Source organism: Carex rostrata, chromosome 13 (assembly GCF_964058835.1).
Source record: "Carex rostrata chromosome 13, lpCarRost1.2, whole genome shotgun sequence".
In the NCBI taxonomy this organism is placed as follows: Eukaryota; Viridiplantae; Streptophyta; class Magnoliopsida; order Poales; family Cyperaceae; genus Carex; species Carex rostrata.
Genome location: NC_135930.1, coordinates 4,966,487 through 4,983,114, shown reverse-complemented (window position 1 = coordinate 4,983,114; position 16,628 = coordinate 4,966,487). Strand labels below are relative to the sequence as shown.

At 31.0% G+C, this 16,628-nt stretch overlaps 1 protein-coding gene across 1 annotated transcript; it reads right to left on the bottom strand.

The window, feature by feature from the left end:
• Positions 1-592: 592 nt before the first annotated feature.
• On the bottom strand, positions 593-8,990 carry FAS1 (chromatin assembly factor-1 (FASCIATA1) (FAS1)). The gene is made up of 13 exons (XM_078314108.1): positions 8,726-8,990; positions 8,029-8,550; positions 7,702-7,801; positions 7,169-7,304; positions 6,962-7,085; positions 6,148-6,512; positions 5,597-5,923; positions 5,362-5,443; positions 4,713-4,850; positions 3,510-3,917; positions 2,866-3,003; positions 2,701-2,752; positions 593-1,063 (listed from the first exon to the last, which is right to left on the bottom strand). Exons 2-13 carry the CDS (start codon positions 8,446-8,448, stop codon positions 873-875), a joined length of 2,481 nt encoding a protein of 826 aa, XP_078170234.1. The 5' UTR covers positions 8,449-8,550; positions 8,726-8,990; the 3' UTR covers positions 593-872.
• Positions 8,991-16,628: the final 7,638 nt, after the last annotated feature.

The following is a 16,628-nucleotide window of genomic DNA, read 5'->3' as shown; positions in this document are numbered from 1 at the left end:
AAGAGAATTGATAGATCACAATTGAAAGATTGTATGTAATAGGAGGAACAAAAGAAAAGTAGTACTTACGAGAAGCAAATGAAATATTAGCATACACGGTTTGGAAAAAAGAAAAGAAAAAAGAATCCAATTTGTATATATGCGGTTTGCATACACGGTTTGCGGGAACAAAAAGTAATGTTTATATGCACATATATATGAGGTAACTCGATCGAATCCAATTTGTATATAACTTCAATTTTACAATTTTGTTTTGCCAACTCTTGTTTCAAGTTAATTAACGTTTTCACACTTAATCGCTGGAGTGACCTTCAATTCTTTCTCAAAGTAGTGGTGTTTTTACATCGTTTTCGCATAACAATTCATATATTTATTTAGATGCGTGTAAATGTAGGACACGCTTATGTTAAAAGTTTCCTTTTTCGACAATTAAAAAAAAAGACTTTTAAAGGTTAAAGAAGAGATTTTAACAATTTTAAAGTATAACCAATACTTTTCCCTTTCTGTATTTAATAGACGGCGTTTATTTCTAACTAAGAAAGGTAGATAGCAAGTGCATACATATAAAAACCTGCTTCTGACGCAATGTTCATGCACAAGGAAAAAAAAATGCATTTCAAAAGCACCTATCTAGTCATGCTTATGAAGTTGAATCCAACATGAGTTCTAAGACAAAAGGAACATAGGTAATAGTGTAATACTATCAAATCCCCTTGGATAACCTCACCTTTGTTTGATATCTTCATCAAAGGCATAACCAAAAATTGACAACACTGGAACGCCCCCCTATATACATCCCCTCAAACTAAAGACACAACAAGTGAACAACATAACTATTTTCAAAGAGAACAACAAAAGTGTTACAAGTGAAATCAGATCGAGGGCTGAGATTGAGGCACACACTGTTGGGGCTCAGATTTTTGGCCATCGGGTTGGCCACGTATGACTCCGGATTTAGCACATGAAAGGGGTGATGTTTCGGAGATGTTGATATGATGTTCTTCAGGTGGTAAGCACCTCTTGGAGAAGTAAAGTGCTATACCTTTCGGCTTTCCACCTTTTTCTATAAAACACAAGGTGAAAAAGATTACATGAGGTTTTCTCAAAATAAAAAATAAACAATCAAAGAGGTACTTTTTGGGCAAAACAATAAAAAACCAAACTTCTGACAAATTATCTTTCTGAACCTCAATGGTTTTCAGAAGTTCTATATCTGATAGTCAGGGGCAAAATCAGAAAAATCAAGATGTGTGCGTGTGTGTTTTATGAGAGGGACTACTAGTAATAATTTTTGCAAAAATAAAAAAATTAAGGGTTAATTTCTCGTGTACCCTCTAACTCTTGCTAAATTTCTTATTTATCCTTCAAGACTTCAACATATTATATTTACTCTCAACTCTTCTTATCAATGAAATTGTTAGTTGGCACTTAAAGCCATTAACCTTAAAAAAAAACTCTTCTTATTTATCCTTACAAGTTAATTCACAAACTTTAAATTTTATATTTCCAATTATAGCCCTTCTGTATTTAATTTCTCCATCACACCTGTTCAAAACTAGTCTATTCTTAGCACATCTGTTCAAAACTGATCTAAATCACTTGGACAAAGCACATGCACCTCCATTTTATACCTCCTCTTTTGTCTCTTTGAGCAATCTTGCAATGCATTGATGGGCCAAGAGGACTAGAAAGAGCAATGTAAGAACGAAGTAGAGTTTGCTTTTAATTATCATTGGAGAACAGACTAGAAGCAGATAGGAGCTGATTTTTATCTTTTGCTCACAAATAAATAGAGAAAACAATACTATGTTTTAGACGAGGAAAGGAGAGAGAGAGAGAGTAGGATACCTATTGTTTATAAAGATATGGAGGTTAGTTGGATTCTGAATTTGAAGGTTGACTAATTTAAACTTCGTGCAGGACAGAAAGAATGAAAGGTTGCACAAAAAATTATTTCTAAGGATATGTAACGCTCTACACAGTACACCATACGAATCTTAGTTCAGTTAAATAGGGTTTCTTAGATAAAATTGTTTATGACAGATGAGTAAATCAAAATCCAAAATATTGTGCTAAGAAATTCAAATGTATGGAAATTTCGGAAAAGAAAGTACAATTGCTTCTACCGGTACTGGTACATTCTAAGAACCAGACCAATTCCCAGAAAATAATCAAGCATTATTCTTATTTGGGAAGAACTGAGAGACAATTTCAAATTGGGGATTTGGTATATTTGAAGGATAAACTGTATTGCTACAACTCTCTAGGTCAAAGGAGAAATAAAAAAATCAGCTCAGGATATTTTTGACTAGGTGCTACGTGCTACAACAGATTGGATTTCCATTTAGGTGAATCTAATAAAAGAGATCAAGAGAAAGAGCAAGGATAAAATGGGAAAAAATAAATTCTGACAATATTCAAGTATGGATAATATAGGTAACTAGAAAAGGATAAACAAAGTTAAGGGGTATATTAGATATAATAAAGTGTAAGGGTAAATAGCCAACGGAAAGAGTTTTTGAGGGTATACAGAAAATTAACCCAAAAAAAAAAATGCAAAATTTCAATTTATAGGGGTCCTTATCACCCCTTCCCCTATGCCTACTTCCACCCCAGCCGATAGTGGTATTTCTACTTATTTAACACCTGTAAATCTTTATGCGGTCAATAAAATACAGTATAGATGTATAATCAAGATACCTGGAGTAGTAGTAGCAGGTAATCCAAGGGCATCTAAGATCTCCTTTTTAACCTATAAAAGCAATTTTCAAAGAAAAACTTAGCCGGTGGCTCCAAAAGAGTGAAAATACTGCATGTGTGTCAGTGTATGAATATGTAAAGGAATACCTTTAATCAATTTATTACCTGCCAATGATTATCGACAAACTTCGAAGTTTCACGCACTTTGTTTCTCAGTTGTGTCTTGGAAATGCTTGTGAATTTTTGTTGCAATACATCAACCACTTTGTTCAACCCATGGGGGCAGGATTGGATCAGCCGAATCTATAAAAACAAAAAAATTAAATATATTTTATCTTGTGTCCATGAGATAGTAAAAAATCATCAGGCACTTTACAATGCACCCTAGAAAAATACTGTAATACCAAATATAGACAAAATAAAATGGATCCTTTGTCCTTTTCCTCTATTCTAATACTACCTAAACTACACCTCACAAATTAACCACATAACAAGTGAGAAATCAGACAGAATGTTGGTACATTTAAAGGAATTAATTGGGCAAAAACAGTCCCTATTTATGAGGAAATGGCATTCCCTGAGATATCTCAAACTTTGAGTTGACCTGTGGAAAATCTGGAACGTTTAAATACTTTATGCACAAATCTCAAAGCACAATAATACTGCCCCCTGCATTTATTTTGGCCCGGCTTTAGATAAAATGAAAATTTGAGATATCTCAGAGGATACACACTTATTTATGAGGGGGGTTATGAAATTTAAAATATTTTTTCTTATTCTTTAGGTCATATACGAATAAGAAGACTTACAAATTCAGGCATGTCAGAATCTGAGACAGTTGCCACCTGAGAAGCTGAAGGGGCACCAACACTCTTTCCATGTAACTCAGAAACCACCCAATCCTCAACTGCTGTAACTTGAGTTGCAGGCAAATCAATTGCAGCACCACCGGGCCAGAACCGCATGCAAAGTGCTTGCATGCAAACCTGTTCTAATTTGTCTATCCCAGTCAAACCTTCTTGGTTCAAAAGATTTAATTTCTCGTGATTTAGGTTGGAAATTATGAGAGGTTGACTCTTCTTCAAGGCTTGTTCGGTTAGGTTTTGAAGCACCCTTTGTTGTTTAAAAAAGGCCTTTAATTCTTCAGTTTGGGAGTCTGGTTTGGTGTTTGAGTCGGTGGTTTCTTCTTTGGTTGATTGACAACTGGATTCAATTCCCTGTAAGTAAATCATCGAGATAGTTAGTATTGGATTTGTGCAGTACACTCAACTAAGCATTTTTCTGAAATAACCCTAAATGAGCAGAAATCTAGTGATAAAACATCTGAAGTTTGTTTGAGGGTCTTTATGTAAAAAGGAAATCAACTTATAGAGTTCAATTCATAAAACACCAAAATAACCGTTTGCTCGGCTTTCTTAGAAGCTATACCTAGCAGCGCAAGGAGGTCCTATTATTTCAATTAAACCCTTCATACTCAGGTAGAAATGAACTCGGCTAATAAAAAATAGAACGCTAACCCTTTGAAAAAGCAACAAAGATGGATCCACATATATAGATCAAATTTGGTTGAGATCAAAAGATTAAAAGCATCAAGACTCTTTTTAAGAAATCACAAGCCAGCATGACACACACTAAAGACCGAAAATCAATAACTTTAATAACAATGAAAATAAAAATAAAATAAGTTAGGAATTTTCGAAAATTAATAAAAATAATAAAAAAAAAATCTAGTCTCACTTAATAAATTGAAACCTAATATCAATGCAAGAGTCCTTCAGAAAAATTCATAAAGTCCTTACTCTATAATATTTTAAAAAATAAATCAATGGCATAGTTGAATTCCAGGTATCAGAATCATTGCCAAATTCAATATATTAAACAAAAAAAATATATATACTTGCTTTAAGAACAATAATCTAGAAGATGAGAGATATTCCAGGTATCAGAATCATTGCCAAATTCAATATATTAAACAAAAAATATATATACTTGCTTTAAGAACAATAATCTACCTCATCTTCTGAGAGATAACCATCAGGTACTACAAAGCTATCCTCACTCTCTTCTTCTTCTTCGGCCTTTGGAGTTTCTTCCTCTAATTCCTCTTCCTTATCCTTCTCACAGTCTGATAGACTCTCGCCGGGATCCTCCTAAATAAAGAGAAAGCTACAAATTAATTACTCCATCAAAAAATAACAGATAATAGGAGTGAGGTTACGGTACTATGCATAGCACGGATTGGTCTGTACAATGGATCAATATCTTTAGATAGGTAGAAATCAAAGTTCGTATTTTTTAAACAATCGATCTGAACCGTTCAACATGATCTCCATATGAAAATGTACCTGTAGATCAAAGTTCATATTTTTTTACATTTATTTAAATAGGTAGAAATCACTTGATCTAAAAATTCTAGAGCATTCAAAAGTAGTGATTTTCTACCTATCTAAAAAAAATAGTAACAAAATTCTAAAAAATGTAAAATATACTCAGCAAGTACGCTATCATATAAAGATCGACTATTGAATGGTTTAGATCGACTATTTACACTTTGGAAACAAAAATACTGATCCGTAGTACGGACCAATCCACGCTATGCATAGTACCATAGCCACACTCCAGATAATATATAAAAAATCTTTCAGTTCACTATATATTGACCTCTTCCCATTCCTCATCGCTATCCACCTCATAATCCAAGTCTGGATCCATCTTGAAAGGGTGTCTTGGCCTAATCACCAAACTGGAATGACAAGAGTACATTAATTAAATTAGGAAAATATTAAGTTCGACAATTTTTATTAATAAAACAAAAGTACTTCCATATGCTTATTCAAAATAATGGAAGGTCATTGGTTATATTAGTAAATAAACAGAAGGTTAAAAAAGACATTACCTCTTTCTGCTCCAAGTGCCATAATATGCTGGTCTATGACTCTTATCAAACTGTAAAAGTTTCTTCTTCACTATATGGATAGCTGGCACATGACAACTCTGACGAGCTACTTCAGAAATTGACACTTTCATTTCATCCAGAATTTTATCATAATTATGCTCTTGACCCAGATCACTTGTATCAGTTTTTGTATATGCCGTGCCCTCCGAAATCTCGCGTCCAAGTAACTTCAGTTTTTTTACCACATTTGTCTTGGGCTTGCGCCTAAAACCCCATCGGCTCAATTTGCTATTCGACATTAGTTTTTTCCATCCAGTAACATGTGACCTAAATATTTAAAATATCAAAAAATTAGGTTTGGTAGAGATGGGCAGCATTTTCCAAGTATGACCGTCGGTTAGTATTCAAACTTTTATTTCTTCAGGTTGAAGGAATTTGTATCTTTAATTTGAGCATAAATTTTAGGACATTATAAAATGTTATGAATATACCTTCTACATCTGACTAAAGTAGGCGTGATTTGAAAACCATAGAAGAAAGACAAAACTAACCTCCACATCTCATCCAAAGAGAGATCCTCTCCTTTAGAAAAGGCACTATCCATAGAAAATGTAACAGCACCAATAACTGCCTCCCCTTTAGTGGTATCATCCCTCTCTTCCTTTAATAAACCATTCTCTGAATGTTCCGTCTTATTGTCCTTTTTACTCTTGCTTAGAAACCGTTCCATCATACTAGCTTGCTTTTTCATTAAAATTTGCTTCTTCAACTCGGCTTCTTCCTTCTCACGTCTCTTTTGTTCTTTTTCAGCATCTTCTTGTTGCTTTTTCAACAGCTTTTTCATCTCAGATTCCTCTTTCTCACGACGTTTTGCTTCTTTCTCAGCCTCTTCTTGCATTCTCTTCTGTTCCTTTTCCTACAATTTTATAAAAAAAAAAAGAGTTTTCAAGTAGTAGAAGCATATAAATTTGAAGGATAACCTACCAAGGGACATAATAAACTGAATTTGAATCTGGTTTTAATCATAATATTCAATTAGCATCTCAGGCACAACAATACATAGATGATTTGGTCCATGTATGCCTGTTTTTATAATTAGCTGTAATTCTGTTTCCTTTTTTAAATAAACTTTGCAAAATATGCTTATATCACGCCAATACCATTGGATTTTTATCAGAAGTTGATTCACAGCATACTAGTAGGTTACAATATGAGTATATAAGTGTAAATTTAAATATAGCATGCGAAATTGCATACATTAAAGGAGTTGAAACCATATCCAAAACCAAATATGAATGTAATACATAATACTAGTGAAATTGCGATAATCTTCAACTTTAATCAGAGAATTAACTAAAATCTTACACTCTTTATCTTTTCTTTCTGAATCTGAAGATCCATTTTCTTCTTTTCTTTCTCAGCATTCCTTTTATCTTTCTCCATTTCCTTTATCAGCTCCTTTGCTTTCAATTTGGCCTCTTTAGCATCCCTGCCAAGATTCATGTATTACATAAAGTGATTTGATTCATTTAAAGGAAAGAAAAATTAGAAAGAGAAGGCTACAATGCATACATTTCAGAAGTGTTCTTTTCTTTCAACTTCTCTACCAATGAACGAATTCCCGACAAGTTTAATACTTTGTTAAGATTTGATAAAGCTTTAACTTGATCATTGATGTCCTCTGACTTCTCCAGTGCAGACAAATTTGCTAATAAACAAAAACAAAAACAAAATTTGTGCAAGACATTAGATAAAAGGAAAAACATTGCATATAATTACAAAACATGAAAATAATTACCATTTATATAAAAGATGCCCAAATAACCCTTTTCACTTTTCACACATCAAGACCAAGGCACAGTAGTTTGCCCATACTAAGGACATTATAAGAGTTCAAGTACAAGATATATTTTCAATAATTTGATGTAGAAGTATATTACACTTCTGCATGATATTTTGATATTTCATAGCTACTTATGAAATAATCTATTCACATTGAATTTAGCATTAACACATCATTTATATAATTTAGGCATTCCAAATCTCAAGGAAGAGGTGTAAATTTTATCCAATAAAGAGCAATTACTGCTAGGTAAAGAGATTACCAGTAAGAGCAGATATCCTCTCGTGAATTTTTTTCCTTGCCATACGCCGTGTACTTAATACTCCACGTACACTTGGAGGAAACAACTTCAAGTCCCTTGTCTGATAATGCAAAATAAAGGATTACATAATCATCTTTTCATTAACTATACACACAGAGTAAATCTTTGGGACTTGGGGTTGTAGATAAATTACACTTCAACCTTTTTGTATTCTCTTAATCGCAACAAATAATGAGGTGCAACTTGATAGCTTTGAGTGATAGTGACAAAACTAATTAACTAAAGGCATATTAATAATACAATTTGTTTTATTTTATTTTTTCTTACCTCCCAGCACCATAGGCAGGTATCAGATTCATCCTCTAATACATCAGCATCTGCTTTAGAAATACCATACAAAACTCTCTGCCCGAGAAAAAGTACAGAAGTTTTCACCGATGCCAAACTCATTCCTTCTTTCTCTTTCACCTTCTCATAAATCTCTCCAGCTAATTTAGAGAAGGAAACAGCTCTCTCCTCCAACAAACCAGCCATTAGTGTATTTGTATTGACTGGGTTATCAAGATTTACTGACCAACCCGAAACCTCTTTGTAGAATTCAAATAAGCCCTCGATTTCTTGCTGATATTCCAATTGGAGCGCTTCCTTGTTATTTAAGAGGTCTAAGCTAATAGATTGTCTCTTTCTCTTTAGTTGCTTCTGAGGCGCCTTTTCAGTGGGGGTATCAATAACCATCGGATCTTCCATTTTTGTTGTAAACAAAAAAAATTAAGACGCTGTTTTTTTCACACTCTTTGAACAAAATATACTGTTCAATTTATGTTCGCCGCTTAGCCTAGGGATGTGTACCTGAAATTCAGGAAATAAAATAAAGAAAATTAGCCTAAGAAAACAAGAATTTGTTCGATTTTAGTTGAGTATGCTTTACTCAAACTTGAACGAAAGCAAGGAACTCAGAAATCTGAAAGAGACATTAAATGAAAGAGAAAAATAAAATAAAACAAGATTAAGATAGGGGGGAAACCTTCCGATGTAACAACGAAATCAACTGGAGCTGAAATCAGAAGACACCGATCTTGCGATTTCTCAGATCTATCAGCAGAAACCTCTCTTGCCTCCTCTTCCTTTCGCGCTTTCGACCTTCGCTTGGGCTTCACTCGTGACTTCGTGAGTAATGAGACCGGCGAAGAGAAAGGAAATAAATCGTAGAGGGTTGCTTTGATATTGGTGCGATGGGATCTGGAGAGTCTCGATGTATATCTAAGCCGTTGAAATGAAACTGGAGGGGGCGGGTAGATTGGGAATTGTTCCCGCCAATTGTTTCGTGGCGCTACGGGAAAATTTCGAGGGTAACATGTCCTGCGATTTATCATAATCTTATACAGTGTCTGTGATCTGACGGCTCTGATGGGATCTCGGTGGGATGCGTTTGATTAGGAATGGCAATCACATTTCAAATTCAGCAGGATACGTAATCAGAGGCTGAGGTGCCGCTGGCGAATTTATGAAAACATGCTGCGGGAGACGAACTCGGTTCGGCTAGTCCGTGTCGGTACGGTCTTGGATACGGCAGAAGGACGACACGGGTCCGTGCACGTGTAAAGTCAAAACGAGAGAGGTATAAATAGAATATCATTAGAATGATTTTCTCTTATTTTTGTACTTTATCATGTTTATTCTCATTGTTGTTTTATGTGTATGACAAAATATTTCCTATCGTTGTGTTTAATTATTATTATTATTATTATTATTATTATTATTATTATTATTATTATTATTACGAGGAGGAGTATTCAAATGTCTTATTGTTTTCATGCTCCAATCATATTATATATCTTTATTTATGGTTTCAAAGTCTAAATAGATGATCTGAATCAGTGTTGTAAAAAATGTCTGTTTAAGCCGATTAATCGGCCGATTAGTCGTTGGCAGTGATCAATCCGTCACAGATTTTCCCGACTAATTGGCCGATTATTTATGATTATTCCCGAATATTTCCGATTAATCGTTTAGCGATACCATGTTCGTCCGAAGACCACATACCGTTATTTACAACACTGATCTAAACTGTTCAACGTGATGTACACATTAAAATGTGTATGGAGACTAACTTTATATTTTTTGGATTTTTTTATTATTTTTTAAGATAGATTCAAAATCACTATTTTAGATGGTTCACAATTTTTTGAAAAAAAAAGTGATTTTGTATCTATTTTAAAAAATAGTAAATTTTTTCTAGATATAAAATTTGGTTTCTAAGTATATTTAATGTGGATATCATGTTGAGCGGTTCATATATTCTATTTGAACTTTAAAATCATAAATAAACATGTAGGATAGAATTGAGGCATGAAATTAATCAATGAGGCATTTGAATCATCATCTATTATTATTAATAATTTCTGCTGTTATTATGATACTGTGATCATCCTCGTATCATTATATGAAGAGTGCATTTCAGTCATTGTAATCTTTCAAGTGTATTTCTTCTCGCAATGGTTTTGCTTTTCTATCTAAACATTGCCGAATTTTTTATTAATATCCAAATTTTATATTAAATTAAAAAAAATATCCGAATCGGTTGGTTTTTTTCGAAATCTACCCATTCCGGAAAAAAATTTTCCGGAATTAAACTCTAAATCCGGAAAAAAAATTTCCGGAAACTCGGTTCTAACTCCGGAAATTTTTTTTCCGGATTTAGGATTTTTTTTTTTTTTTTTTTTGCTAAATCCGGAATAATTTTTTTCCGGATTTAGGATTTTTTTTTAGGAAATTTTTTTTTTCAGTTTTTATTTATAATTTATTTATTTTTTGTATTGAAGTATTACAAATATTTAATATATTTTTTAAAATATAGATGGAATACTATATAATTTGATTTATTCGAAAGACTGCTACAAATAATCCGGATCAACATTTTTCATGCCGTATTTTTTACGGCCGTAAAAAAAATTAATATAATATAATATATGTATATGGAGATAGGCTAATATCAAAACGTTTGCACCAACCCCTCCCGTGCAACCAAGTCATTTTCCGATTTGCAAAGTCCAAACGACCGATCCGAACCGTTAGATGTTTAATCCATATTGAAATGTGCTTGGAGACCAAATTTTACATTTTTTGGAATTTTTTTGCTATTTATTAAGATGGTTTGAAATCGCTGTTTTCCAGTGGTGCAGAATTTTAATAAAAACAGCGATTTTCAAACCATCTTAATAAATAGAAAAAAAATTCCAAAAAATGTAAAATTTGGTCTCCAAGCACATTTCAATATGGATTAAACATCTAACGGTTCGGATCGGTCGTTTGGACTTTGCAAATCGGAAAATGACTTGGTTGCACGGGAGGGGTTGGTGCAAACGTTTTGATATTAGCCTATCTCTATGTATATGTATATGTATATATAATATAATATATGTATATGTATATGTATATGTATATGTATATATAATATAATATATGTATATATATGTATATATAATATAATATAGAGGTGGGCTACGGTGAGTTGCGAAGTAAAGCGACTATTTTACTTCACGCTCATGTTTTGCGATTTTAAATTTCAATAATGTCGATCCGAACCGTTCACCTTGTTCTCCATATTAAAATGTGATTGGAGACCAAATTTTATATTTTTTGGAATTTTTTTACTATTTACTAAGCAATTTTGAAAGTCGCTGATCTGATGGTCCAGAAAATTTTACTGTTCACAGCAAAACAGCAATTTTCAAAAATGCTTAATAAATAGTAAAAGAATTCCAAAAAATATAAAATTTGGTCTCCAAGCACATTTCAATATGGATTAAACATCTAACGGTTCGGATCGGTCGTTTGGACTTTCAAAATAAAAATACGGCGTGAAGTAGAAACGCGTTTTACTCCGCAACTCACCGTAGCCCACCTCAAAAATTCAGTTTAAGTTTTCGTTCAACGGTAAGCATTCAACGATCGGTATTTTCAAAGTTTTCAAAGTCCAAACAGATCGTTGAATGCCTACCGTTGAACAAAAACTTAAAAATATATAAATTTTAGAAAATTAAACATAATCAAACAAGGGTATTCAACGATCTGTTTGGACTTTGAAAACTTTGAAAATACCGATCGTTGAATGCCTACCGTTGAACAAAAACTTAAACTGAATTTTTGAGGCACTAAACGAGGGTTCAATACCTCATATTTTTTATACCTCATCATACCTCATATTTTATATCTTCATTTTCATATATATTATATTATATATACATATACATATATTATATTATATATACATATACATATATTATATTATATATACATATACATATACATATGAAATATTATATACACTTATACATATACATATACATATATTATATAATATTAATTTTTCTTACGGTCATTAAAAATCCGGCATGAAAAATGTTGATCCGGATTATTTGTAGCAGTCTTTCGAATAAATCAAATTATATAGTATTCCATCTATTTTTTTAAAAATATATTAAATATTTGTAATACTTCAATACAAAAAATAAATAAATTATAAATAAAAACTGAAAAAAAAAATTTCGGAAAAGAAAATTTCCTAAAAAAAAAAAATCCTAAATCCGGAAAAAAATATTCCGGATTTAGCAAAAAAAAAAAAAAAAAGAAATCCTAAATCCGGAAATTTTTTTCCGGAGTTAGAACTGAGTTTCCGGAATTTTTTTTCCGGATTTAGAGTTTAATTCCGGAAATTTTTTTTCCGGAATGGGTAGATTTCGAAAAAACCAACCGATTCGGATATTTTTTTAAATTTAATATAAAATTTGGATATTAATAAAAAATTCGGAAACATTGCTACCAAACATCAATACTTCTAAAATAGCTACCTTTCACTCTAATCCGAAAGAAAAAATGTATTATACCAAACGCATTACTTTTGGATGGATTTGGGTTAACGCTAGCTAACTTAATTAGAATAACACTAATTCGAAGTGTTATTCTATGTTTTAGTGGCTATTCTACTAAACAAAATGTTGAATTAGCAATTGAAAAATTAACTCAAATTAGTGACTATTCTCACTAACGTTTAATCCAAAATATAAAGTTTGGTCTCCAAGTATATTTTCATATGATAATAAATGTTGAACGGTTCAAATCGACTATTTAAAATTTGAAAATAAAAAAATATCAATTCAATGCACAGAATGATCCACACATTGCAAAGTACGTAGCCTCACACTTTAGATCAAGTGAGAGGAAATAGAGTAGTCACTCGATCGATTCATTTGACAGATCACACAAATCTAATTTGTCGGTTTCGATTAGAGTTTGTATTCTCTAGATCCTTTCGGCAACACGTTGAATAATAAAAAAAAAAAAAAAATTGGAATTTAAAATAGACTTTTATTTAGTACTAATTCAATCGTGTTTGGTTGATGGTATCAGAGTTGAATAATTATTTTCTTTATTTGAAAACGTGATAGTGACTAACTACCAAAAAAGTGGAATAGTTAAAAGTGAGAATTAAATATTGAAAAAATAAACCAATTCTATTTCTGAAAAAAAAGTCAAATCTTTTATTCTACCATCTACGTGGAACATAGAATTAGTTCACAAAAGAATAGAGGAGGAATCAAATTTTGTATTGAGAACTTTAAGAATTACCAAATTAATTTTGGATCAGTCGATGGAAACTCTTAGAACCAGTGTTTTAATAATTGGTTCTTATTCGGTATTCGGAAAGCCACCGAATACTGCATATATAGTATGCGGCCGAATATTCGGATTTTTATTTAGATTTATATATTCGGATTTTCAAATGAAAAATCATAGGCATTAACTCTAATAAACATAGATAAACATTACAAATAAACATAAATAAAACATAACACAAGTTAGAACAAGTTAACAACCCATAGTACAAATTACAAAACTACAAATAAGCATAAATAAAACATAAGTTCAAACTTAAATAAATGAAATTATAACTTATTTGGTTTTTATTCGGTTCTTATTCGAATTTTTATCATCTATTCGGAAATATTTGGTTCTTATTCGGAAATATTCGGTTCTTATTCGGATTCTTATTCTCTATTCGGAAATATTCGGCCGAATAAATAATATGCGGAAAAAAAATATTCAGCCAAATATACGACTGAATATTGGATCGAATACTCATTTCCTATTCGGTTTTCAACCGAATACGAATATTCGGTTGAATATTAAAACACTGCTTAGAACTGAGGACTGGTGGTGTTATGGGTAAGGTAACACTGAAGTCTAGCTAACTCGGTGGGTGGTAACATGTTTTAAATGTACACCAAGAGCAATGCTAAATAGTAATTACCATATGGCCCTTCCACACTAATTTTAGTTGTGTTTTTCCCTACGCTTCTTAAATTACCATAATTTAATTAGTAGAAAAGGTTTTGCCCTTTTGATGGCACTTCATTGAACGGCACTTACATATTGTGGACAGATTACTTCATCACATTGAGTTTTCTTAAATAATAAAATAAAAATAAAAGAATTCAAAATACATTACTGAAAAGATGATGAAAAAGGAAAAAAAAAAAAAAAAGGCACAACGGGACACTCTAATCCTTCATTTTAAAGGTGCTGCTATTTTCATTTTAAAGAGAATTTTTTTTTCCTAGATACTAATTTTTCTAGCTTGAGGTTAGTACTAAACTCAAGAATAACACTAATTCATAGTGCTATTTTATATTTGAGCACGTCACACGAAGCACTCTTTATTGGGTTAATGGATATTCCACTAACTCAATAATATTTGATTGGGTTGAGAATAATTTTTTCTTGGGGTTAAACTATTTGAAATAGTCTATTATATGTTCGGTTGGATTTAAATAGCTAGAATAGAAAATTTAACTTTTTTGTCTTATTATAATAACACACTGTTACAAAAAGTGAAATTTAACTATTATAATAAGACAAATGTCAAAAAAAGTTATTCTAATTATTTTTGTTTTACAATTAAATATATATACATAATATTGGATTAGTGATTGAGAAGTTAGCTCGGATTAGGATAAATCACAATGAAAGCCCAAATTAATAAAAATCGCTAGCCCAAAAATTAAAAATAATCATTGATCCAATTTTTAATTAAATTAGTAGAATAAAATGCTAATTCACAAAAATAAATAAAGAATCTCTAGGCGCTAATTCAAACACAAAATAATAGTTTGAAATAGTAGTTGACCCAAGTTTGAATTATTATTTATCGATCTCGCCCAAATGCATATAGAAGGTTCTAAAAAAAAGAAGTGCTAAAATAATTGTCTTCAACAGAAAATTCATCTCCCTTCGTGTAATATTATGCAGATTGCAGATTCTATCATGATATTTTATGTAGAGTAGAACTAGATTTCTAAGTTTATCAAATCTTTTTGTGAATTCAACTCTAAAATATATCAGATTGATTTTAATTTTTTAAATGATAAATTTGAAGTGTTAAAACCCATCTATCTTACAATTAAGTGATACATTTACATACAAAAGTTTTAATACATTCAATTTTTTTTTACTTTTAAATTAATTTAGTATAAAGTTAAGCAGTTAAAATTAAAATATTTATAAATTAATTTTAATGCATTTACTTTTTGAACGATTTTTTTACCACTTGACTCTATACAAAATTAATTCAAAAATTTAATTTTTTTTGCATATAGATGCATCACTTATAAAGTAGACGAGTTTCAACGGTTCAGATCAATCCACTAAATTTAAGAGTTGAGTTCACAAAGCTTTGAACTTAGAATCACTCTAGTTCTACTCTTTTATGTAATATTAAGAGTTAGGATATATACAAATGTTTGTATTTTAGTTGAAATACGTATGGTTTAAAACTTTAAATTATGATATTTTATGTTTCAATGGTCGATCCAACATGTTCATTATCGTAACATATTAAACTTTTCCTATTATTTCGGATTTTTAATAAATTGACCTAAATTAATGCTAAAATAAAATTTATTGTATATCAAATAGGGTCATTATTTAAAATATAAAAAAGTAAGAAACTCTAAAAATAATGAGATTTTAGTATCAACTAAACTATGATATATAAAAATAGAGTAAAACTAGGGTGTTTTTAGAGTTAAGTTCACAAAAGAACTTGATAAACTTAACTATAGAATCTATCGGATTGACTTCAAATGACAAATTCAAACAGTTGAAACCATTATACGTTACGAGTGAATCATCTATATGTAATAGTTTTAAATTTTGAATTAATTTTGTATAGAGTTAAATGATAAAAAAATATTCAAAAAATTAATGGATTAAAATTAATTTATAAATCTTTTATTTTTGACCGCTTGATTATTTTTATACTAAATTAATTCTACAATTTAAAAGTTTCGCATATAGACACATTAATCGTAAGGTATAGTTTGAATTTGTCATTTGAAATCAATCCGATATGTTTTAGAGTAAGTTCACAAGAGGTTTGATGAAATTAAGAACACACTAGCTATATAGTTCTACTCATAAACAAATATTTAGCATGTTCCGAGTAACTATTGGGACGTTAAAAAAATTATAATTTATAAAATTTACATTTCGATAAAAAAAATATACTATTCGTACAATAGTCTAACTCCCATTTAAAAAAAAAAATCGTATACGTATATTATTTTTCTAAATAAACTTGATGCATGTACTTGTCATTATTTCAATAGAATTTAGTACAGATAGATGATTTTGAATTGAACCATTATTGATAGGAAACAAAATAGAGAAAAATTGAATTAATTTCAAATTTTTGATTGGAAAGTATATATAATAGAAATAAATGATTTCCTCGAGTGAAAATGATATTTTATCCTTGTCATGATTCGCACAAACAGATCTTTTAGCAACTAAAATGGCGATTCAAGTTATCCATCAGTCATTGATGTATGAGTTTTGGGAAGCACATTAGTCCAAGCATGTATCAAGAT